Source organism: Diabrotica undecimpunctata, chromosome 5 (genome assembly GCF_040954645.1).
Source record: "Diabrotica undecimpunctata isolate CICGRU chromosome 5, icDiaUnde3, whole genome shotgun sequence".
Classification (NCBI taxonomy): domain Eukaryota; kingdom Metazoa; phylum Arthropoda; class Insecta; order Coleoptera; family Chrysomelidae; genus Diabrotica; species Diabrotica undecimpunctata.
In genome coordinates this window covers 13,757,655-13,782,588 of record NC_092807.1, presented here as the reverse complement: position 1 = coordinate 13,782,588, position 24,934 = coordinate 13,757,655, and the positions used below count along the sequence as shown (strand labels likewise).

Genomic DNA, 24,934 nt, shown 5'->3' with positions numbered 1-24,934 from the left:
TTATTCGTCCATATGTAATTATCCAAATTTAGTAGATAGTCTTTTCTTTTATACGAAAATTCTTGTAAAAAGATAGCCGATATATTATCAGGCCCTAGAGATGCATTTTTTGTTGAATATAGGGTATCATTTAATTCAATTATGCTAAGTTATGGTAGCTACTGACCTACAAGAAATGCAAACCATGCTTTTAGAACTACATACCGAATCTTCTAAAATCGGACTGAAAATGAATTTAAACAAAACAAAAGTCATGCACTCCGAAGACACCGTGACAATAATAAACGATAAAGTTATAGAAAAAGTTGAAGAATATATATACTTAGGACAAAAAATAATACTAAATAGGGAAATTCAAACTGAAGAAATAAAAAGAAGAAGAAAGTTAGCTTGGGCAGCATTCGGTAAACTGAACTATATACTCAGAAATCAACAAATTCAATTACATCTTAGATCTAAAGTTTTTGATGCATGCATTATTCCGATATTAACTTATGCGGCACAAACATGGACAATCACAAAAAAGAATATGAATATACTTAGAGTCACTCAACACGCGATGGAAAGAGCAATGCTAGGTATATCACTTAAGGACAAGAAAACAAACACATGGATAAGACAGAAAACCAAAGTCACCGATGTGGTGCAAAAATCATTAAAGTTGAAATGGGAATACGCTGGACATGTAGCTAGGAGCGATCTAAACAAATGGCACAGATCAATTTTAACCTGGAGACCATACCAACACAAAAGACCCAGAGGCAGACCTCCTATGAGATGGACAGATGATCTGAAAAGGACTGCCGGGAAAAATTGGCTACAAGTAGCGTACAATAAAAAACAATGGAAAGGAAGACTTGAAGAGGCTTATGTTCAGATGTGGACGTGAATGGCTAGACGAAGAAGTTATGGTAGATTGAAAAAAATTTTTTTTCGCTAAGAATGTTTTTGTGTAATTGTTCATCGGAAGTGTTTTCGAACTGTGTTGCTAATACCCCAGCTATTTGTTTTCTATTAGTAATAATTTTTGACTATTAACACATGACTATTATCATGTGTTAAAAATGGGATGAATTGAGTACATTTTTTACCTAAAATTTTCCTGAGGTTTTTCCAGAAAAAAGAAGGAGACGTTAAGTTGTTTATATTTGATACAAATTCGTTCCAAGACTGTCTTCTGCCGTTCTTCATAATATATCTTCCCTTGTGCTCTTCGTTTTTTATACTTAATTAAATTGTGTTCTGTTTCGTTTAAATTTGTTAAAAGAATTTTTATAAGACTTAATAGCTTTTTTATATTCTTCATTCCACCACGGTAAAGGAGTAAATTTTAGTAACGGTTTGATCATACCTGTATGTTGTGTTGCAGCGTTTGTAGTTGAGGATAAAAATGTGTTTAAATCATTATCTATGTCTGAAAATGATATTTGTTGTAGATCAGTGATATTCGCGTCAATCACTATATTTCTCCAGATTCCATTTCTGAGTAGTGAAGCCATTTTTTATTGTATTAATTGAATGAAAAGAGATTCCGATTTACTAGTGAAGCGCAATATTTGTTTGACCGATACTTATATATTTATACGCCTCATATTATTCAGCATTAAGCATTAGCAAGTGACATAGTGGCAGTAACATATGTGGCAAGTGACGTACGTGGCAGTTTCTCTCTCGCATTTCTTGCCAAAGAGCTATGTATCATTGACCATACCTATACTTTAGAAGTGTCTCCCCAGTTGACGGTGTTCAGTAAAAATGTCCGCGATCATTCTTAGTTGCAGTTTGTTGATGTATCTTTTTATTTAAGTGCATTCTATCTTAAAATTTAAATAAAACAAATTGTGTGTGAGATATCATCGAAAGTTTTATATGTAGATGGCAATTTTGTGCAGAGTTCTTGTGAGCGACGTAAAATCGACCGCCTCAGATTCTCCACAGCCTTTTTGGCAGAATTTGTATTTAGACAACGTGAGGGCGTTCGTTGATTATTTACAAAGTTATTTACCAAATTTCAAATAGTCCTCTCGCAAATAGGACGATTTCGCCAACAGAACACTCTACAGATGTAGCTTGAACAATGTGAACGCCACAATAGTATCAAAATTTTTGTAATATAATAAAACTCTTCGGTCGTGCTTAGTAAATGTAAAGTGTACTACTTTCCTTAATCCTTTTTATGGTATTCTGTGGCCGTAAAGTCAAAAATAAGGACAGGACACCTGTTATATAGATATAAAGGTAATACTATTTTAACCCTGCGTTGGTGTGGCGCCTGAAACTTACGTGCCTGGTGTGGTGGGGTGTGACATACCCCATAGCAGAATACGTCTTGGAAAACTCAATATTTGAGTATCTGCATTAAAAGTATATACATTTCATTTGAACATTTGAAATAGTGTGTACTATAAAAAAATTTAAAAAGTATCAGCTCAAACAATTTATTGCACAGTTCAAAAATAGCAGAAATAGCAGCTTAAAACCATTAAATTTTTCTGAAATGAAAAAAAACTAAAGACTTCTAAAAACACATTTTTCTTTATTTACTTATAAATTAATAAACATTATAAAGAAAAATACGGACATCAACACAATTAACAACATCATTTACTGACTTTCCTCATTGATGCAAGTATCACATTTAAAACATGCATGTTCTAAATAAACAAAATGCCTGCAATCATAACACACGTAGCGACTTTTTCTGTCTCTTGTTCTGGGGCACACCACACATCTACCTTGTACTTTCTGACGTTTAGGCAACGGTTCATCACAATCTGCAGTCTTATAGCCCGGTGTCTCACGCAGTTTTCTCGGTAACCGAGGATTGTGTTGCCTTTCTTCCATATAATCTGCTATGAGTGACAAACTAAGAGATTTCAAATATTTTCGACGCTTCAGTGTATAGTTATTATTGTTGATCTTATAGATTATTTTGGAGTTAATTCCACACATATTCAAGAGCGCATAGAACACCGTCAACGGCCACCTTCTGCTGTTACGGGAAACGTCGTATGTACCTGATAACTGGTCAACGGTGTCAACCCCTCCCTTAGTAACATTGTAGAATGTGATTATTTCTGGCTTCCTAGCGTTTCCCGTAGATTCGTCTATTGTGTCATCATGGTGTAGTGTTGATAACAAAAGAACATTTTTGTTTTTCTTTGGGATATAGGATACTAAGGTTGTATTTTTTTGGAAACCAAAAAGTGTAGAATACTGTTCTCGATTCTTTGTATTGACCATTGTGGAAGGAATTTGCTTCTTATTCTTTCGGACAGTACCCACAGATGTTAACTGGTGTCCTTCAAGAAGTTGTTGCATTAATGGATAATTAGTGAACCAATTATCGAATGTGATATTTCGTTTGCTGCCAGACACTGGTGAAATCAATCTTAAAACTACATCTGTAGGCTTTGTACTCAGTTTGAAAGGACCATCCGGTTGAGAACCACAATAAATTTCCAAGTTTGTAGTATAATAACATCTTGAATCGACTAAAGCAAAGATTTTGATTCCATAACGAGCCGGTTTATTCGGAATGTATTGCCGAAAAGGGCACCTGCCACGAAATGCCTCCAATTTTTCATCAATAGTGAGATACATGCCAGGTGTATAGGCAGACTGAAAATTGTCAACTACTCTTTCGAAAACACTTCTAATTGGGGCTAATTTATCGATTTTGATTCTATCTACGCGCGTAGCTCCATTGTCAAACCGCAAGCACCTTAGCAGAAATTGAAAGCGTTTTAGAGACATAGTTTTCTTGAATATTGGCATTTCTGTGCCGTCGTTTGCCCAGAAATCTTCAAGGTTTCGCCGAGACGATCGATGAATTCCTGCCAAATAAAGTAATCCAACGACAGCCTTGATTTCTTGCTCAGAGGTCTCTTTTACTACGTATTGGTGCCCATCGTTGTAACGTTCACTTACTGAATTGATTTTCTCATTAGTATGTTTTACAATATCAGCAATGAGTGTGTCATCCATGAAAAGCTTCCAACAATCAATTGCAGTTTTAGCTTCTTTAGCGTGTCGTTTCACGCCAGGCAATTGAGAAATTATATTTTCGGCTCTAGTGCGAACCGATCGTACTTCTACCTTCTTAGCCCATTTAGTCACTTTATCTCTGCCCAAATAATATCTACCTAATGTACTCACATCATCTCCATTCTCTTGTTCACTTTCAGCTTCGTCGCCATCTTGTTCTGTGTCTGTGGCATGAGAACTTTCACTAACATTGTCGAACTGCACTTCGTCTTCGGAATCAGGAATAGCCCCATCTTCATCGCTTTGTACCTCTTCTCAGAATCTTAGCAATCTCGCTTGCTCTTGTTCATAAGTACACATATTTATAACAAATTTTGAGCACAACAACCAGGGTAAAAAGTAAAAAACCACGTGAAATTCGGAAAAAATGTCCAGCATCAACAATGATAAACTGACTGACGGCGGAGGTGTGGTGGAGTGTGACATACCCTTGCGGCATATTATGACATCTATATCAATCAGTATTGAAGAAATTATGAAAATAACAATGCTACTCGATAGAATGATATTTTAGTAACAGCTACTGAACAATAGAGGGCGGTAAGGTGCTGTTTTTGAGAGAAATTCCGTTTTTTGCATGCGTGGGGTGTATCATACCCCACCACACCAATGCAGGGTTAATGGGAATAAGCCACAATTGTAGGTTAAAATAAGTTTATTGACGTTTCAATTTCAACGATTTTCGAAGTGGAAGATAATTACTTTAAAATGCCACAAGAAAATAGCTTCAGAACAATACTATGATATATAGGTTATGTAGAAAAATGTAGTGGTCCTAGAAAATGTTAAATTAAGCAGTTGAATTTTGTGAACCATGTGTTAATGATAAAATGACCTAAAAGGTCTGATGCTAAAACATTATTAGAAATAATTTATACAGATGTGGCAAGACTAAGTCGTAATGGATAAAACTATATTGTAACTTTTATTGATGGATTTTCAATTATTTGTATTGTTTATAATATTATCTATTAAAGTTAAAAAGGATGTAAAATATATTGTTCTGAAGCTATTTTCTTGTGGCATTTTAAATTAATTTATATTTAAATGGGAATAAGCCACAATTAAAGGTTAAAATACGTTTATTGACGTTTCAATTTCCACTTCGGAAATCGTTCTCAAAATACAAACATTTTGTTTTTTGTTTGTATTTTGAGAACGATTTCCGAAGTGGAAATTGAAACGTCAATAAACGTATTTTAACCTTTAATTGTGGCTTATTCCCATTTAAATATAAATTAATTTAAAATGCCCCAAAAAAATAGCTTCAGAACAATATTAAGAAACCGTTATGGGCCCAGCGTTATTCAAAATTTTCGGAGATTGGAAATTCTATACAAGAAACTGGCACATTGTCAAAATTCAATCAAATTTTTACGAAGATGTAGAGACAACAACCTAATACCAAAGGGCTTGAAGTTACGTCCAGCATATTCAAGCAGAAGGTTGAACAACATTCTACATAGAGCCAGCTTGTCCATGATCCGCGAAAGGTTACAATATCATAGATGTAATTTATTTTTTGTTGAACAAGGTTTGTATTTTGAGAACGATTTCCGAAGTGGAAATTGAAACGTCAATAAACGTATTTTAACCTTTAATTGTGGCTTATTCCCATTTAAATATAAATGGATGTAAAATATTTTAGAGAACACAAAAATATGGTACAGTAAAAATTCGAAAAAAAGATTGCCAGTTTAAGATGCGATAATGGTGGAGAATATAGTTCCAATACTGTACTGATCTCTATCAGTGCGTATATGTTTTCCTGTTCGGATATCTTTACCTGTACTTGATGGAACCTGCTCTACCTCTTCTCGTTTTTCTCTATCTTCACTCTTCTTTCGCCATGTATTTTTGTCTGAGTCAACATTGTTTGCCCAAATTCCCATAATTATTCACTTTATGGCACTATATAAGGTTCATTGTTATATTGAGGTACTATACATAGTACTACTACTACTAAGGATATCCACAGTTTTCACTGTCTTCCTTCACTCAACCGTTTTCTCCAATTTTCCCTGTCATTCCAGTCTCCATCTCGCAGGGTTCTTTTCTCCATAGCCTCGTCGATTTCATCTCTGAATGACCTTCGGGGTCTTCCTCTCTTTCTTCTTCCAATCGGGCTCCATTCTGTGATTTTGTTTATCCAGCGTCCTCTGTCCGCTCTTCTGACGTGGCCGTACCAGGATAGTCTCTTCTCTTCTATATAGTCGATTATGTCTGATTGCACTCCCATTCTCCGCTTAATCTCTGCGTTTTCGATTCTGTCTCTTTTTGTAAGTCTACAGCTTCTCCTCAGGAACTCCATTTCTACTGCTCTTATTCTACCTCTATTTCTCTTGTTTATTGTCCAGTTTTCGGACCCATATGTCAGGATACTTCTTGTCAGGGTATTATATATTCTCTTTTTTGTCTTTATCGTAATGTTCTTATCCCACAACACTGAGTTTAGTTGTCTTATACAGTTTCTTGTTTGTCTCAGTCTGTTGTTTATATCTTCTTCTGTTGTTCCCTGGTTCGATATTATGGTTCCTAAATACTTGAATTTATCTGTTCCATTTATTTGTCTTCCCTCGTCTATCTCTAGGTTTCTCTTATCCTTGTTTTCTGTTGTTAGGTATTCGGTTTTCTCTAAGTTTATTTCCATTCCGTTGTTTTTATATTCTTCTTCTAGTTTTCTGAGCATAAAGCTGAGATCTTCTTCATCTTGTGCGATGACTACTTGATCGTCGGCAAAACTTAAGGTGTATAGGTATTCGTCTCTTACTGGTATGCCCATTCCTTCGCACTTTCTCCTCCATGGTTTGAGTGTCTTTTCCAAGAATATTTTAAACAGAGTAGGGGACGTAGCACAGCCTTGTAGAAGTCCTTTTGTCGTCTTAAATGGATTGTAGGCTTTATTTCCACATTTAATATTTAATATACATAGTACAAATATATATTTTAGGGGGCTACAATCTACAGTTTGTACTTACAAAATCTTATTTGGTTAAGAACAGTAAAATACTTACTTTGGATCAGAGAGAATTTTCTCTATAGCTGCCGAAAGTTGTTCTTCTGTAAGTGTATTGTAGTCGACAACAATAGAATAACCATTTTTTTCTGCTTGTCTGGCATTGGTTTGTTGATCGTTAACAACCGGTACTGATACAGTTGGTATTCCGTGGTAAAGAGTTTCGATAGTGCTCAGGAATCCTCCGTGAGTAATAAATAGTTTAACATTTGGATGAGCTAAAAATAATTAAAACTTTAACATGAACTAAATCAGGTCCCATGATATTATTTGTAGTTGGAGATCAAAAGGTATTAAAATATGACAAGATCTATATAAAATGATCCTCAAAAGATATGTGTAGGACCTTCAATTTTCGGATAAAAACAACAGTTCCCGCTTTGGGGTACCTACGGTATGGCAAGAGCAAAGGAATCATAGTCTGTTGGTACAACGTCAAAGGTTTTAAATCAAAATCAAGGCATTCCATTTTATACTAAAATCTCACCTCAGCTATTTCTCCTCTTTCTCAAGAAGCAGAAACACATGTGCGAAATCTCCCTGCTATATTAGGAGATATACCAGACTCAGATGAAGGTGAAGTATAATCTTATGGCAATCAAGATTCAAGCTGTCTTAAAAGACGACATTAGATCAAAATTGTTCTTCCAGGAAGAGTTAAATGAATTTTTTAAGAAATCTGGATCTCCCAAAGATGTTGCTGAACTGCTCGAATGTCAGCTCAAGAGTTAAAATCAATGCTACCTAAAATGTCTTTTTCTTGGTTCAGATATCGTAAAAAGACTTTTGTGCCTTATTTTACCCAAGTAGAAAATCTAATCTATTGTGGTAACATTCAAACTTTGATTGTTCGTGAAAGAAACTTACGAAAACTTTAAGGATTGCTACCTAGAATGTCTTTTTCTTGATTCAGATATCGTAAAAAGACTTTTGTGCCTCATTTTACCCAAGAAGAAAATCTAATCTATTGTGGTGACATTAAAACTTTGATTGTTCTTGAAAGAAACTAACAAAAACTTTAAGGATTCTTCAAAAACTCAATTAAGAAGATCACGAAGACAAATGTGAGGTAGTCTGTAAATAATGTGTGTTCTGCTTGGAAAACAAGGTGGTTACACCAAATTCTCCTTGTGTTTTATGTCTATGGGACAGTCAAGATAGAAAAATTATTTATTATGGGCGAATGGGCGAGTCAAGGACGCTTACGGTAGACAAAACAATGTTTTGCAAGAAAACTTGGAACCCCCAGAAAAATTCTCCTTACTTCCCTTCGTATAAAGCTACGACTTATGAAATAGTTTGTAAACTTTCTCTCAAAATTTAAGAATTTTTCAAATAATTTGTTAAAAAGGTTACAGGTACCTCGGCACTACTAGCAGAAGACATCTGGCAGATCAAGAGTGGTCCAGTATCATGACAGATCTCCTGCTAGAAGGATGGATGGCATTTAAGGATGTTGTGTGTCTCATGAGCTTAAAAGTACATTTTATTCACTTCGGAGGAGGGAGAAAAACTTGGGTAACTATGACTAAAGAACAAGAGAAGCGTTTCCATCAAGAAATCAAGGAGATGGAAAAAGGAGATCAAATTTTTTTTTATTTGACATTAGTATGAAGTTCCCATTATTACAATCTAGTCTATAAGACCAATAAGGTCTTATAGACTAGATCTTTTGCAGACTTGTATTATCAGTGACTGAACCTTAAAAATTAAGATAATTTCCATAATGATAAATTGGTTTTTGATCTCACACTAAATTTAATACCATTCAAGATAGAGGTAAAGTAACATATAACGTAACCGGTAATAACCTGGTAAAGACACATATTTCAGTTTTAGTAAATCAAAACAATTACCTAATAAATCTGATTGCGGCAACCACTTTTCAATCCTCACATTCTTAGGTTTTCCTGGCAAGTCTGTATCTTCAAATTTCCACAAAATGTTTTCTTTTCTTTTGGAGAAAGCTTTCATAATGCTCTCCCTTTTCTCTTTTGGAAAGCTGTTACTGTAAATATTGGAACCCATACTGAAATAAATGACTCCGTTCTTAGATTCATCCAAATACTTTTTAAGATCGGCAGGCAACGGTTTGGGTTCCTTGACATGGTACCCTGCTATTTCTTTCATGCATGGAACTGCCGGTGCTGGATTGTTTAAACTAGGGTGTGAATTTGAGAGTACCAATGAGACGTTATATTGAATTTTGGTCAAGTCCATATCTTTTGATACGTATTTCTTTATTAGCTCGGCATGAGCTGGATATTGTACATAATTATGGTTCACATAAGCTGCTATCGTGTACAAAGTATTCGTTAATCTCTGCTTAAAGTTCATCAGTTGTGGAAAATCAAATATTAATTCAGGATTCAACGAAGGTAAACCTGAGTTTCCTACAAAGTGGTTTACCCAGCAAGTTGCGGCGTTATCATTATATAGGACTAAATGAGCGCCAAAATGTGCAGCTAGTGCTTTTGTTGCTTCTACTGCATATTGTGTTAGTATCATAACATCAAACTTTTCGCCTGACTTTATCAATGCTTGCACTGTAGGATGAGATAACGTTGCTTCTGTTACAGTTAAGCCAACCATATTGAAAATGCTGAGCATACCAAAAGAACTTTTCGATGCGTACGAGTCTTCATCATCGAGGTTGGACATGTTTGCGAACAATTCTAAAACCAAACAAACATTATTAACATTTTAAGTAATAAATCAAATATGAGATGTAACGATATAGATATATAGCCTGAAAATCACTTATGGAATAAAATTATTTCTGTCCTTGTTTCGAAAAATTATAAAACACGGTGAGACCCGTTAAGTTCTATATGTATATATATATATATATATATATATATATATATATATATATATATATATATATATATATATATGTATATATATATATATATATATATATATATATATATATATATAAATATGCGCTTTTTAAACATAAGAGCTTTATTGTTAATGGAACACCCCCGTATATTTTAATATTTTTAAAAGTTCCTTAACAACCCAATATCAACAATTAATATCACGTAGGGTCCATTATGAATATAACAGGGTCAAAATTTTGAAATTATGCAGTGTGGAAACTACTTATGGAATAAAATTGTTTTGGTCCTTATTTTAGAAAATTATAAAAAACGCTAGTACATGTCAACTTTTAAATTCAAACGTCTTTTTTTAAAACATAAATTTGAATGTAAGTACATGGAGAATCATAAGTCTAGCATAGTACATACTTATTTTTAATGGAACATCCTGTATATTTTTATGTTTTATAAATCTTCTTAACAACATGATCTTAACAAACTGTATTATTTAGGGTGTAAGGGTCTATTATGAACATCGAGTTAGAATCTATGGAGAAGCTATGAGCATATTAACGTATGTACTAAAAACGGCGTAGGTAGGCGTGGCTAACTGTGATATCAATATGGCGGTGGGATCATGGCCGGACTCAATAATATTAAAACTACTATAAAAATATGACTAATTATTCAGAAGATTTAATCATAATCTAAAAAAGTGCAATACATTTTTAATAAACTATGATTTATTTATCCCGCGGTAAACACTAAAAACACGATATATTATACATAAAGATAAATTAATACAGTCAAATACTATTAATTTATTCTCTGAAGTACGGGCCATTACTTTGTTTACATATTTGTATGCTAACCTGTAGAACGTTATTCCTGAAGATTTTTTATTAACATTGCTTCTGCCACTGCAACTACGTTGAGAACAAGAAACCATTATTATGCACTATCACAATATATTATTACAGTTTCTATAAAAGTATTATAAAACAAAATATTCGAAAAACAACAAACGTAAATAAACATATACGATCTGTCAAAAGTGGCAAAACAATATGGCCGAAGTGAGGTCGTTTTTAGTCACGTGATGCCCTCTAAATAAATTCTAACTCAACGTGAAACTTCATTTCAACGTGAAATTTTGAAATTATATATATGATAGGTAGAGATAGGTATAAGGGTAAGACTTGGCAGGAAGCAACACAGATAGCATCCAATAGGAAGGAATGGAGAAAGTTCGTTAAGAGCTAGGACACCTCAGAAGACTGTCAAATATTGTTATTTAATGAATTGTATTTTAAACGGCCCAACACCGAAAAGTACAAATGGGTCTACTGATTAAGTAAAGTAAAGTAAGTATATGATAGGTACAAAAATTCTAGACTTATGTGCTAAACGCTAAGAACACTTATTAACAATAATTGTCAAAAATTCCCTTATCACACTGAATTTAAGGTTCAGAATCCGTTATGTATTCTAATTAACAAAGTTGATATTTTGCGTCAGTTTGGTGAGTATTTCGTATCAATAATTGGGAAAATTCTTGAAACTATCGACTCCCAAGAATTATGGAGTTATGATAGTCAGAATTTGTATCCCAGTATTCATGAATTTGGGTTACTGTCACTGAGTGACTTGGCAGTCATGGTTAAGTCGTTAGATAATAAGAGTAACATTAATGAAATACTCCAAAATGTTAATAGTTATTTAACTATGTGTATTAATAAGGGCGATTAACAATTGAGATATATTAACGTTAATGCGTTAATGTTCGAGATTGTTAATCGCCATTTTAATTCACGAGTCCGTTACAAAACTTTTTCGTCGGCCATACTTTTCAGAAATAAAAATATCTTAGTTTAAATTTTTATTTACTTAACGATAAATAATGACATACAATGACAGACAGTACTTACAGCGGCTACTTCATTTTAAATAATTTTTTAGTGGGAATATAAATAGGTATGTTTGGTTGCCTACACCACATGTAACTGCCAATCACAGAGCGTTAAATGTGGTTAAATTAATTTATACAAGCAATGTATGTTGTATTGCCTATAATAAAATCGTTCATTAATAGAAAATCATTCATTAATAGGGGTCATTAATCAATTATTTTGAGGGTGTTAAAATTAATCATATATGAGCGGTCGACGGAAAAAGAGTTTTATGTAACTTGTGGTCAGATTATCTTGAATTTTATAAATACTTGTCTTAGATCATCCATATTTCCAGATTTATTAAAAATCAGTACAATTGTTCCAATACCAAAAATTAAAAATACTATTAAGGCGGATGAATTTAAATCTATTAATATACTTCCGGTCATCAAGAAACATTTTCAATGTTTGTATTTTGAGAACGATTTCCGAAGTGGAAATTGAAACGTCAATAAACGTACTTTAACCTTTAATTGTGGTTTATTTCCATTTAAATAGTAAATACTTTAAAATTCCACAAGAAAATAGTTTCAGAACAATATTACAATAAATATTAATCTATTAATTTTTCAGAATGATAACTTTGTTGTGAACAAAAGCATGGCTTTTTTTGGAAAACCTGAATAACCATTTTAAAAGTTAATTTAAATTGGTCATGCGATGCCCACCATTTTGCCACATTTAACATTGTATTATAAACCAACTAATCAAAACCATTCGCTTCATCGGCCGACACAGGTTTTATTTGGACCGATTGCTGATAAAACTAGTTTTCAACCGTTACTCAACTAGATCTAAGCATTTTTGCCAAAAAAAAACTTTAAATCTCTTTGAATCTGAAATGTTGATTAAATATACCACAAACCAGTTGTGTTCAAGTAATTCAATGATAACATCCTTTTGATTCATGCTATCAATGTATTTTTAGAAATAAAATAGATAAACAACTATTTGTTTTTAGCTTTTATCAGAATTAAAATAAGCCGAAAATCATCGGCTGCAAGTTTTATCTGAAGTATTTGTCTACAATATATATTTTTATTAAAAGTAAATATAATATATCGTTATTAACAACAAACTGATAAAATAATATATTATGTCAAGTATATATTTCAATATCAAAAAACACACTTGATTTAACATGAATTATATACAGGTATATACAATTATTAAAATTTAACATAAAACTACCAAAATTGGTAAAAACTGTGTCCATTAAAATCTAAACACACAATAAATCTTCGCTGAAACAAATAAAACAAAGCTTTGTATAACATTTCTATAAGTATAGTGTGTTGTTTCATCTTCCCTCGCTGATGAAGGCCAGCAGCGATCATCAGAACCAGCTCAAGGCGCATAGGAAATGATCCTTGATCGGTTTGAAATTGAACTACCACAAAAATGACTGAAGCAGTTTGAATGGTTGTAGTATTGCGGTGCAGAAGGCAAAGGGAAATCAGTATGACAGTAACAAAAATATGTTACCGGCTGCCAAAACTGTGCTACTAAATCCAAATCTAAACCAAATTTAAGAAAGTGTCAAAGAATTGGAACGTGGAACGTTCAGAGATTGATCCAAAATCCTGGAAAGCTGCAAATACTCGAAAAAGACATGACACAAACATCAAACCAGAATCTTTCGATATTTCAACTCTCAAAAACTCACTGGAGAAGTAAAGATTATTTTAAAACTACTGCTGACAATCTACTTTTCAATCCAGATAATGTAAGTACAAAAATGGAGACGCAATAATTCTACACTCCAAACTGAACGACAGCGTGATTGGATATAATATTGTAATATGACAGACTAATAGCCTTTAAAATGCGAATATCCACCAATACACTACACCATATACAGATATATGCACCTACAATAGCTGTACAAGATAAAGACTGACAGGTTCTATGGTCGTCAAGAAAAAATTATTAGCGCTATCTTCAATTATGAACTAGTCACAATCCTAGGAGATTTTTATGCCAAAGTAGGGTCATATAACGAAAATATTGAAGAAATATTGGAGAGTAATGGACTAGTGCAGAGGAATGTAAAAGGTGACCATCTTGTGGATCTATGTGTAGAACATATCTTGCAATTAAAAACACGTTTTCTTAGCATTACCCACGTAGATTGTACACATTGCGAAGCCCAGATGGACGAACAAAAAATCAAATAGATTAAATCCTTATAAGATCAAGATGGAAAACCTCGACCACCAACTGTAAAACATACCCGTGCAAATTGTGAAAGCGACTAATAACTCCTAGTACTAAAAATTCAACTTCGTTTTAAAGTCGTTCTTCTTCTTTGTCAACCATTTTCCATCCACTCCTGAATGTAGGTCTCTCCCAATTGCTTCCATCTTTCTCTATCTTGCGCCAATCTAATCCACTGTTTGCCTGCCACTGTTCTTATGTCATCTACCCATCTTTTTTGAGGTCTTCCCGTGCTTCTTGTTGTCGTCCTTGGTCTCCATTCTAGAATTCTCCGTGTCCACCTGTTGTCATTATATCGGGCTACGTGACCTGCCCAGCGCCATTTCATTTTTGCAATTTCTTCCACAATATCTCTAATCTTCGTTCTACGTCTTATCTCGGTGTTTCTAATCTTGTCTCTTAGTGATATTCCAAGCATGATTCGTTCCATTGCTCTTTGTGTTGTTTCTAATTTTTTAGCAGATTTTTTGGTAAGGGCTACTGTCTCCAAGCCGTAAGTACAAACTGGTAGTATGCATGTGTTATACACCTTTTTCTTTAAGTTTACAGGAATGGAGGTGTTTTTCAAGATATATGCTAATTTGCCGAAAGTGCCCCATGCCAGTTGTGTTCTTCTTTTAATTTCAGCATCTTGATTTGGTTTTCCTAGTTTGATAACATGACCTAGATATACATAATGTTCAACATTTTCTATGGTATTATTTTGTATTGTTATATTTGTCTGGTCTCGGCTCAGTATTTTTGTTTTGCTGTAGTTCATTTTTAAGCCTACCGCTCCTGAAACTGCATTTAATTGTTGTAACATATCATTTAGTTCTTGGATATTATCGGCTATTAAAACTATGTCATCTGCGAATCGCAAGTGGTTTAAGTATGATCCGTCGACGTTGATACCCTTATTGTTCCATTCTAGTTTCTTAAAAATGTCTTCTAGAGCAAGGGTAAATAGTTTGGGAGAGATGGTGTCTCCTTGTCTTACTCCCCGTTGTAGTCTTACGGGATTAGTTTTTGTGCTTTCGTCCAGCTTTATCTGCATGGTGGCATTTTCATATATGTTTTTAATTATGTTAGTGTATCTTGAATCTATACCTGCATTTTCTAGAGATTCAAGCACTGCCCATAATTCGATGGAATCGAATGCTTTATGGAAATCGACGAACGCCATATGAATTGGAACATTATACTCGGTGCATTTTTCTATCAGTGTTCTTACGGTGTGCAAGTGGTCTATGGTACTAAAATGTTTTCTGAATCCAGCCTGCTCGATAGGTTGATAGAAATCGAGCTTATGTGTTAGGCGGTTGGTTATGATTTTAGTTAGTAATTTATACAGATGTGAGAGCAAGGATATTGGTCGGTAATTCTCGATGTTTGCTTTGTCTCCTTTCTTGAATAGTAAAATGACTTCGGAGTTGTACCATTCTTGAGGAATCTTTCCTTCATCAATTACTTTATTAAATAAAATATTTAATACCTGTTCTATTTTTTCTTCCACCGATTTTCAACATTTCGACTGTAATTTTATCCTCTCCCGGACATTTATTCGTTTTTAGTTGATTTAGGGCCATTCTTATTTCATAGTCGGTTATGTCCGGTATTTCTTCTGAGCCGGTGTTAATTATTGTTCGTTCAGTACGTCGTTGTTGTGGTTGTGTATTTGCCGAGTATAATTATTTAGTGTAGAATTTTTCAATGGCCTCGCTTATTTCCTTTCTGTTTCGGACGGTGACGTTTTTCTCATTTTTTATTTCTATGATTTTTCTTGTGCCGTTTGAGTTTTTTGCTTTCAGTACTTTCATATTGCAGTTATCTTGTATTATATTTTTTATTAGATGGTTAGTATAGTTTCTATGATCGTTCCTAATTTCTTAAAGTCCTTAAAAGGGCCTAAGTAAAATCATGTCCCTTAACTCCTTAAAAATTAGTGAATTACAACAGGACTTAAAACAAAATTTTTATTTAGATTTGGGAGATAGTTGTGAAAATACTTGGATCTATCTCAGAGACAAAATAACCGAGACCGCAGAAAACTATACGACACCGGTTTCCACGACCACAACTCGTAAGCCATGGATAACTTATGACACTTGGACTGTGATTCAATGCAGAAAAGAACATAAAACTATAAATACAGAGTATTATCGAAAGAAATAAGAAGGCAATGCCGCAAAGACAAAGCGGATTACATCTCCCAAATATGCGGAGAAATATAAGAACACGGTTGTCAAAATGAACCGAAAGATTTATTTCGAAAGATCAAACTCTTTACCACAGAATTTAAAACTTACACGTGGTATGTGGTGGATTGATGGATGAAAAAGATAATCTAAAGACCGATAACCTAACTATTGTAGCGATTTATATAAACATAACGAGATTCCTGCAGAAAATCTATGGCCCTCCGACTACCCTAGAGTACCTAATGTCTTGCTGTTTGAAGTAAAAGATGCAATTAAATCGGTAAAGACAAATAACTCTCCAGGCATTAACACAATACCAAGAGAAATGTTGCAGTCACTAGGTGAAAAAGGATTACATATCCATTCTATCTGCGTCGCTGTTTGGAATTCGGAAAAATGACCATATGATTGGTGTACCTCAAATTATACTGCATTACTCAAATATCTAAAAAATATAGCCACTATCAGTTTGCTGCGCCTTTCTTTCGCACTACAGCTCATAAGAATGTCTGCTTCCAAAAAAGTCTTCACTCTAGTTAGTAGTCAAAGATTTGATCTCGAAAAACTACACGAACAAGCGAAAAACATGCAAAAAACTAGGCCTTCCTCTAAAACAGTCTCTCGTAGTGGGAAGAAAATGGAAAAATTTGGATAAAATCCTTTATAAAAGGTATATAAAAAAACCCAGTTGGGCTATGTTGCATTGACAAAACGTTTTCGGAATAAATATTCCATCATCAGTGTCAAATTAATACATGGATGTAGCCACTAAATATGTGGGTAAAAACCCTTTAAAAATTATTAAATAAGATTTGATCTACATTATGTCTAATTTACATTTAAGATGTTAAAGTTACCGTTGGATAGGTAACAGGGCGACATATGACTCTACATTAGTTGCGAGTCCTGAGACGGTATGTCTACGAGGACTTTGTCAAAGCAACAGAGTTGTTGCTTTGACAAAGTCCTCGTAGACATACCGTCTCAGGACTCGCAACTAATGGTAGAGTCATATGTCGCCCTGTTACCTATCCAACGGTAACTTTAACATCTTAAATGTAAATTAGACATAATGTAGATCAAATCTTATTTAATAATTTTTAAAGGGTTTTTACCCACATATTTAGTGGCTACATCCATGTATTAATTTGACACTGATGATGGAATATTTATTCCGAAAACGTTTTGTCAATGCAACATAGCCCAACTGGGTTTTTTTATATACCTTTTATAAAGGATTTTATCCAAATTTTTAATATATGGTATACAGCCAAATACAGGAACTTTGTTTCCTTGTGAAAATGGAAAACATCGATTTACCAAGGATCTGTAAAATTTTTGTGCAGAATGAACTGTACTCTCCGAATCAACGCTTAAAGAATGTCAGTTACGCGCGTAAAATCAATATTTTAAATAAAATATCTTCCCGGATGAAATAAAATATCTTCTATCCGTATAGATATGTATATAAATATCTACAGCTTCTTCGTATGATTTTTAGGGGTTTAGGGACATTTTCAACCACTGGAGTATTCCACTTATAATTATAATAATTATAATTTCCGCTAACAAAAGGCCCTTGGAAATATAATAACAAGGCCACTTTATTCCCAATTATTCAAATATTATGTTAATAATTACCTGATCATAAAACTAGTTAAGTGTCACGATAATTATTACTACTTTCTACAGTAAAACTTACATTTTTTCATGGCCAATTTGATAATTTATAGTACATTTATATAGCATTGGGAAACACTGTGGGACCAAGAGAGGGAGGAGCATCAATTGAAATCTGCAATAGGAAAGGGGGACGGTTTGGGGGAGATACGGTAGTAGTCAAAGCTAGTAGAACAGCAGCTGATGCACTGATACGGCAGAGAAAGGTCCTGATAGGACTGGTGAATTGTAAGGTCATGGCACCCAGATACCGACCAATACGCTGCTACTCGTGTCTGCACTTCGGGCATACCAGAGACAAATGTAAAGAAAGGGCTGCAAGGGACAAATGTCTGAACTGTTGGGAGGAAGGGCACAGCGCCAGGGAATGCAACAATGCGCCACATTGTGGAATCTGCAGCGAGGACCACAGGACAGACTCGGAATACTGTCCTGAGTTCAGGAAGCTCGTAGCCGAAAGAGACTCTAGGGGAAGAGGCGCAAGTGCGCCGGTAGGAGGAAGATTAGGCCTTTAAATTCGACTCTACGGGGGATGAATTTAAAGGGTTGATAATAGTGCAGGTGAATTTGGGGAGATGTAGGGCGGCACATGATTTGCTCAGGATCAGGGGACAGGAATTAAAAGCGGACCTGCTGATAGTGTCCGAGCCAAATAAAAAGATTACAGCCCAAGGAGGCTGGATCACGGACAAAAGGCAAGATGTAGCAGTCTACACTAGAAATAGAGAGCTGGGGGTGAAAACCTGCCAGAGGAAAGCCGGATTTCTGATCCTGGATCTTGGGAACGTCACAATAGTGGCGACATATATCTCCCCTAATATCCCACTAGGAGATTATAAGAATCTGGTAGAGGAAATAGCAGAAACCATAGTAGGAAAAAAAAAGACTAATCGTTGCTGGGGATCTGAATGCAAAGTCTATTTCATGGGGGGCGCCAAGGAATGACGAGAGGGGAGAAATGTGGAATGAGATTATCCAGACTCTAAATTTGGTGGTACTCAACAACGGTAAGGCGACCTTCGTCAGAGGAGAAAGTCAGACACATATTGACGTCACAATGGCAACGACGCCGATAAGTAGAAAGGTGGCAGAGTGGGACGTTCTGGATGGAGAAATATTCACTCATCACAAATACATTTTGCTTAAAATTAGAGGAAACGTAACAAAACCAAGGGAGGGAGGCAGGTCGAAATATCTTGACAAAAGAAGAGTTAAAGAGGAAATTCAAGGAATGGAAGGTGAGGCCCGAAACTTCGAAGAGGGATACGAGAAAATAAAAGATATAGCAGAAAGGTGCAGTCCGCGGGGAAGGAGAGCAAACAGTCGTCCCTATTGGTGGACGGAGAGGATTGAAGAAATAAGAAGAGGCTACATCGAGCTAAGAAGAAAAGTCACGAGGGACAGAGGGAGGCATCGAGTGATGGAAGAGGAGGTAGAAAGATTAAAAGCCATGAAGAAAGAGCTGGTGCGAGAAATAAATGGCGAAAAAAGGAGATGTTGGAAAGAACTTTGCGAAAATCTTGAAAATGATATCTGGGGAGACGCCTACCGAATAGTTGTCAAGAGTTTTAAAGGGACAGGAGGCTTCTTTAAGATCGAGGAAAGTCGAAGGAAAGAACTGGCTGAGGCTCTTTTCCCACAGAGGGAAGAAGTAAGATTTATACCACTCCAATTAGAGACACCGGTGACTGAATTCACAAGGGAAGAGGTGACGGAAGCTGGCAAAACGCTCAAAGCAGGAAAAGCGCCTGGACCGGATAGAGTGGTACCCGAGATAATAAAAACCATCATTGAGGATAAAGTGCAATGGGTACAGGATATTATGAACAACCTGCTAATAAGACAAGAGTTCCCAGGAGACCTGAAAACGGCAAATCTCATACTTATCCCTAAACCAGGAAAGGAATTAGAGGAGCCCGGGGCGTACAGACCTATATGCCTGTTAAATACCTTAGGCAAAGTCTTTGAGATTCTTGTGAAGACAAGGCTAGAGAGGGAAATAATGGAGAGGGGTGGCATATCCGACCGGCAGTATGGGTTCAGGAAAGGGAAATCTGCGGTAGAGGCTATAAGCAGGATCAAGAGGGAGATATCCATATGTAGGAGCAGATGGATGGTGGCTTTCTTCCTTGATATAAGAAATGCTTTTAATAGCGCTAGCTGGGAAATTATCGTCAGACTACTGGGCGACTTGGGGATATCTTCCTATTTGCAGAATTTGGTTAGGAACTACTTCACAGATAGATGCATCAACATTGCGAGAGGTAACTCTATGAGAACCACGACAGGAGTGCCGCAAGGCTCCGTACTGGGGCCATTGCTTTGGAATGTTCTTTACAACGAGATTTTGGAGACCGACCTGGGCACCGGCGTACAGGCAATAGCATATGCGGATGATCTGGTGGTGCTGGTGGAACACGATGAAAACTGGTCAATCATGCAGAGAGGGAATCGAGCCCTCAACAAAGTGAAGACGTGGATGGGAAGCAGAGATCTCATGTTAGCGGCCGAGAAAACTGAAGCTATGATTCTCAAGGGTCCGAGGGCCAGAGACCATATAGTTTTTGTCCTGGAGGGAGAAAGGATCGTACTTGCCAAAAAAGTGAAGTACTTGGGAGTAGTCCTAGATACGAGGCGAACTTTTGGCGAGCACGTGAAATATGTCGTTAGCAAGGCAGAGGTGAGGACTGCGGCGCTGACAAGGATTATGTCCAATGTGGGGGGTCCGGGGACCGCCAAAAGGAGAATTCTAATGGAAGTGGTCCACTCTACTATACTTTACGCGGCACCGGTATGGCAACAAGTGCTTAACATCAAGAAATATAGACGAATGCTAGAGAACGCCCAAAGGAAAGCACTACTAAGGGTAGCACGTGCATACAGAACAACATCAACGGTGGCCATACAAGTGATCGCGGGTGTGTTACCCATCCACTTGATGGTGAAAGAAAGGGCAGAAACCTACGGGAAGGATGAGCAGGAGAAAATAATAGCCAGGAATAGGAGCATAACGGAATGGCAGGAAGAATGGACAAATGAGCATAGAGCGGCCTGGACGAGGGTATTAATTCCAAATATCGCAGACTGGATGAAGTGCGGGGACAGAGATACCAATTACTTTTTCACCCAGTTCCTAACAGGGCACGGCTCCTTCAGGGCCTATCTAGAAAGGATAGGGAAGGTTGCGGATGGAAATTGCACAGACTGTGGAGTGGCTGACACGGCCGAGCACTGTGTATTCGAGTGCAGAAGATTTAATGAGGACAGAAACGAATTGTACAGAAAGCTAGGTAGGGTAAGTACAAATACCATAATGCAGGTAGCAATGAGAGGAGAGACTGAGTACAAGGCAATATTGGAGGCAGTAACTCAAATTGTCAGAAAGAAGGAGATATTGGAGAGGAATCTACAGCAAAGGTAGGTAAGAGAGTGAGAGAGAGGGCGAAAGAGAGAGAGAGAGAGAGAGAGAGAGAGAGGGGATGGTCTATGGGCTATTCATGCGATGCACCGGTCTGAAGAGGACCTACCGCATGAGTAGCCTGTATAAAAGGGGGTGGACTTTAGTTGGCAGGCAGGGAGCTATGGGTGTATCTGTGAGCACGACTCCTCTGGGGGGACTGCGTGCGGATGGATCCTTCCACCCTGAATCCAACTCACGCCAGGTCATCCTTAACGGGGACACGACCTGGTACGGTCTTTAGAAGATTCACCACCAAAAAAAAAAAAAAAAAAAAAAAAAAAAAAAAAAAAAAGTACATTTATATAACCAGGAGGATAGTATATTACGGTATTATATAGTATATATTACGGGAAAATTAGGGTCACGTGGAAACCCTGGTACCATAATTTAAAAGAATAATTGATATAAGCCGAGAAGTGAGGACTTATCCTACAAACAAAGAAATATTGGAGTATGTTTTATATTATATAAAATTGTAAAGATAATGATCTGCGAGGTCAAAATTTCTATTAGAGGTGTCTCTCTGCCTACTATCTGATAGCTTATCTAGTTACTAATTATCAAATACAAGTGTCCCAAAAATTTGTTTTATTTAATTATAATGGTGTAAATAATGTTTTTAAACTAACCTAAACCGTGGCATTAATGACCTTTGGTTTGTTCAATGATTTGGTATCGCTGTTACAGCTGCAATTGGATCGTTGAAATGTACAAGACCACACCATCTTGAAAGAGTGACAAGACTCTAGTATTTGGAAGGGTTTTGGAAGATACAATATAAAATACTCGAGACTAATGGTTATACTGGTTAAGCGCCCAAGATGCCACCGATACGCCATTCGGTATTTCCCAGCAATGCAATCTGTTGTAAAAACCTCAGTACTTACTTATTAAGTTAAGTGTTTTAAGTATTAGGGACACCTTGCAAAGATGTTGTTGACTATGGTCGTGGTTTCATCGTCAGTGTACTATTAATAATATGGAAGACCATTGTAACGCAGAGCCATCGACTTAAAAAAACAAGTAGTATAAACCCAAAAAAACCTAAAAGAAGAAGAAATGTTTGCATCGACGGAATTCTACGGTGACATAGGTGATGCTGATGAACCGTATGACTATTCAGGAATTAAATGTTACTTATGTTATGAATTAACTGATAATGGCAAACCGATAGATTTTTTTGAAGGCACAGCTACTATCTAACGATGAGTTTTTGGATCTGCTCATCAGTTTAAAAAATTAGTTTATTTGGTTTATAGAAAAAATTTCACCCTATGTACGGATTTTGAAAGCTCTTATAAGAATTTTATAAATTATACAAGTATTCAAATATAAAGGCATATTTATTTTTTCCCCATATGCTTACTTAATTTTTAATTAAAAAAATCAAGTTTGAATCAAATGTCAAGTTTGTTTCAAATCAATGGGAAGAGATACTTTTTAATGGTCATTTGTTAATCCGCATAGGGGCCTCCATACGAGGTAGGAGTATATAGAGTACCTCATGAAGAAAAAATAAAAAGCATAAACATGTAAACTATCTAATTACAGAAAATAGTGGGGCAATTCTGAAAGATCAAATTTATATTGGAGTTTCAGATCATTTAATAGGAAAAGGATTGAGAAATATGTCCTTTACCTTATAAGTAAACTCCGCTGGCAATGTTATTAGGTGGATCGAGTAGCTTTACAGTACTGCTGGGCCAAAATTAAAGCAAACAACTTAGACTCAGCTAAAGAAGCTCTGGGCGAAATAAAGATAAATGAGTACAAGTTTCTCTCAAAACGAAAAACTCCCTGTTTCTGTACAAAGGTGAAGGAAAAATACAAGGAAAAGAAAAAATGCTACCCGAAGTACATGTCAAAGATACAGCAAGCGTACGAAGATTACAGATTACAAGAGAAGAAGAGAAAGAAATTAAACGCATGTACTTTTAAGAAGAATTAGAAACGAACACTGGGAACGCCTCTCAAAAAAAAATGGAGCATGATTTTTATGGTTTACTAAAATAAATATGGCACGTTATAAGAGGTCAAAGAGCTGAGGCAAAGGAAGTTATATAGAGAAGAATAACATACAACGTTGGAACCAAAAGAACCAGAAATTACCATAAACGAAGAAGTTTATATAAGCAAACATGAAGTACAAAAAGACATTTAAAAAAAGAACAGAAAAGCTGCAGGTAAAGGTGGGATACCAAATTAATTATTGAAATAAGGAGGAGCGGCAATGACAAATCAACTGACAACAATAATTAACAAGATTATAAGACACAGAATAATACCAGAAGAATGGAAGACAAGCGAACTAATTCTATTATTCAAAAAGTGCGATAAGAAACAACTAAAAAACTACAGGGGTATCAATTTCATAAATACTACCCTGAAACTAAAACAACATAAATTTTGCAAGAACTTATAAATCGGCTCCCTCATACACTTAACAGATCAGCAACGAGGTTTCCTTACGGGAAAGTTGTGTACATAATGCTTAAAATAGATTACAGAGAAAACATTAAAATACAATAGATCCGCATTCCTAGGTTTGGTCGACTTTTTTTATATTTTTATATTTTTTTGGTGGATATGAAAATTAAAATTGTTCACATGAATCGCAAATAATAAACTAGTTTTAACTATCATTCTTACCGTATTGCACATTTAACACTTCCTTTAAAACAAGCTGCCGATATGTTCCTTTCTTAGGAGGATTTTTTTCTTCGAAAACTGTTATAATAGTCACATCATGGCCAGCTTCTGCGATACCTTTAAGGAGCTCATTTCCTAAAAAGTAATGACTAGGTGCTCCATAGGGAAACAGTCCCAAAACCTTCAATGGACTCACATAACTTACACTACAAAAAACTAACACTAAACTAAAGATAGCAGTCATTTTCGAGTCCATAGTGTGTCTGGTATTATTTATAAAATAATACTTAACGTACCGATACCAGGAGTAAAGTATAATTTAACAATAACGGTGAGTTTTTTTGTAGTACGTATCTTAGCGGATAAGATAATTACTTATTAGAATAAATAATACTAGATAAAATAAAGATGCGTTGTTAATAGTTTATTTCAAGGTTGCCGGCAGTAACCTTTACAACAGCTGTACCGGCTGTGCGTAAGTTGAAGACTTTCATCAAAGTCGAAACTGAAGAATTTTAAATTGGTATGTTTACAGTATCTAGTATGCGTTGATGCGCCGTGTGAATGTGAACAATGCGCATGTTCCTGCTAGACTACTGCTGATCGTTGTGTCGTTGTCGTCAACCTTGACCAAATATTAATGCTAATTATATATAAAATACAGGGACTAATTAAAATTTAATAGCAGTTGATATGTTTGACATTTTAATGTACATTTTAGTGGCTTACACCATTTTTATCTTTTTTCCTACTCATCTTTAAAACCAATCTTCTTATCAGATGACTCTAATTTCGACGTCAAATGTGCGTAATTAAAATGGTCTTACACATTTAAAGTTATAGTCCAATGTACCTATCATGCTAAAATTACGGTATGGGGGAAGGAATATCGACAAAACTGTTATAGA

The 24,934-nt window shown here is 35.5% G+C and overlaps 1 protein-coding gene across 1 annotated transcript in view; it reads right to left on the bottom strand.

Moving 5' to 3' along the window:
* The window catches only part of LOC140441081 (UDP-glycosyltransferase UGT5-like), a 29,418-nt gene extending 4,870 nt beyond the window's left edge, over positions 1-24,548 (bottom strand). The window contains exons 1-3 of the mRNA XM_072531512.1: positions 24,027-24,548; positions 8,920-9,738; positions 7,062-7,281 (exon numbers count right to left, since the gene is read on the bottom strand). Coding sequence (XP_072387613.1) covers positions 7,062-7,281; positions 8,920-9,738; positions 24,027-24,282 — 1,295 coding nt within the window. The 5' untranslated portion in view covers positions 24,283-24,548. The remainder of the gene's footprint in view (positions 1-7,061; positions 7,282-8,919; positions 9,739-24,026) is intronic.
* Positions 24,549-24,934: the final 386 nt, after the last annotated feature.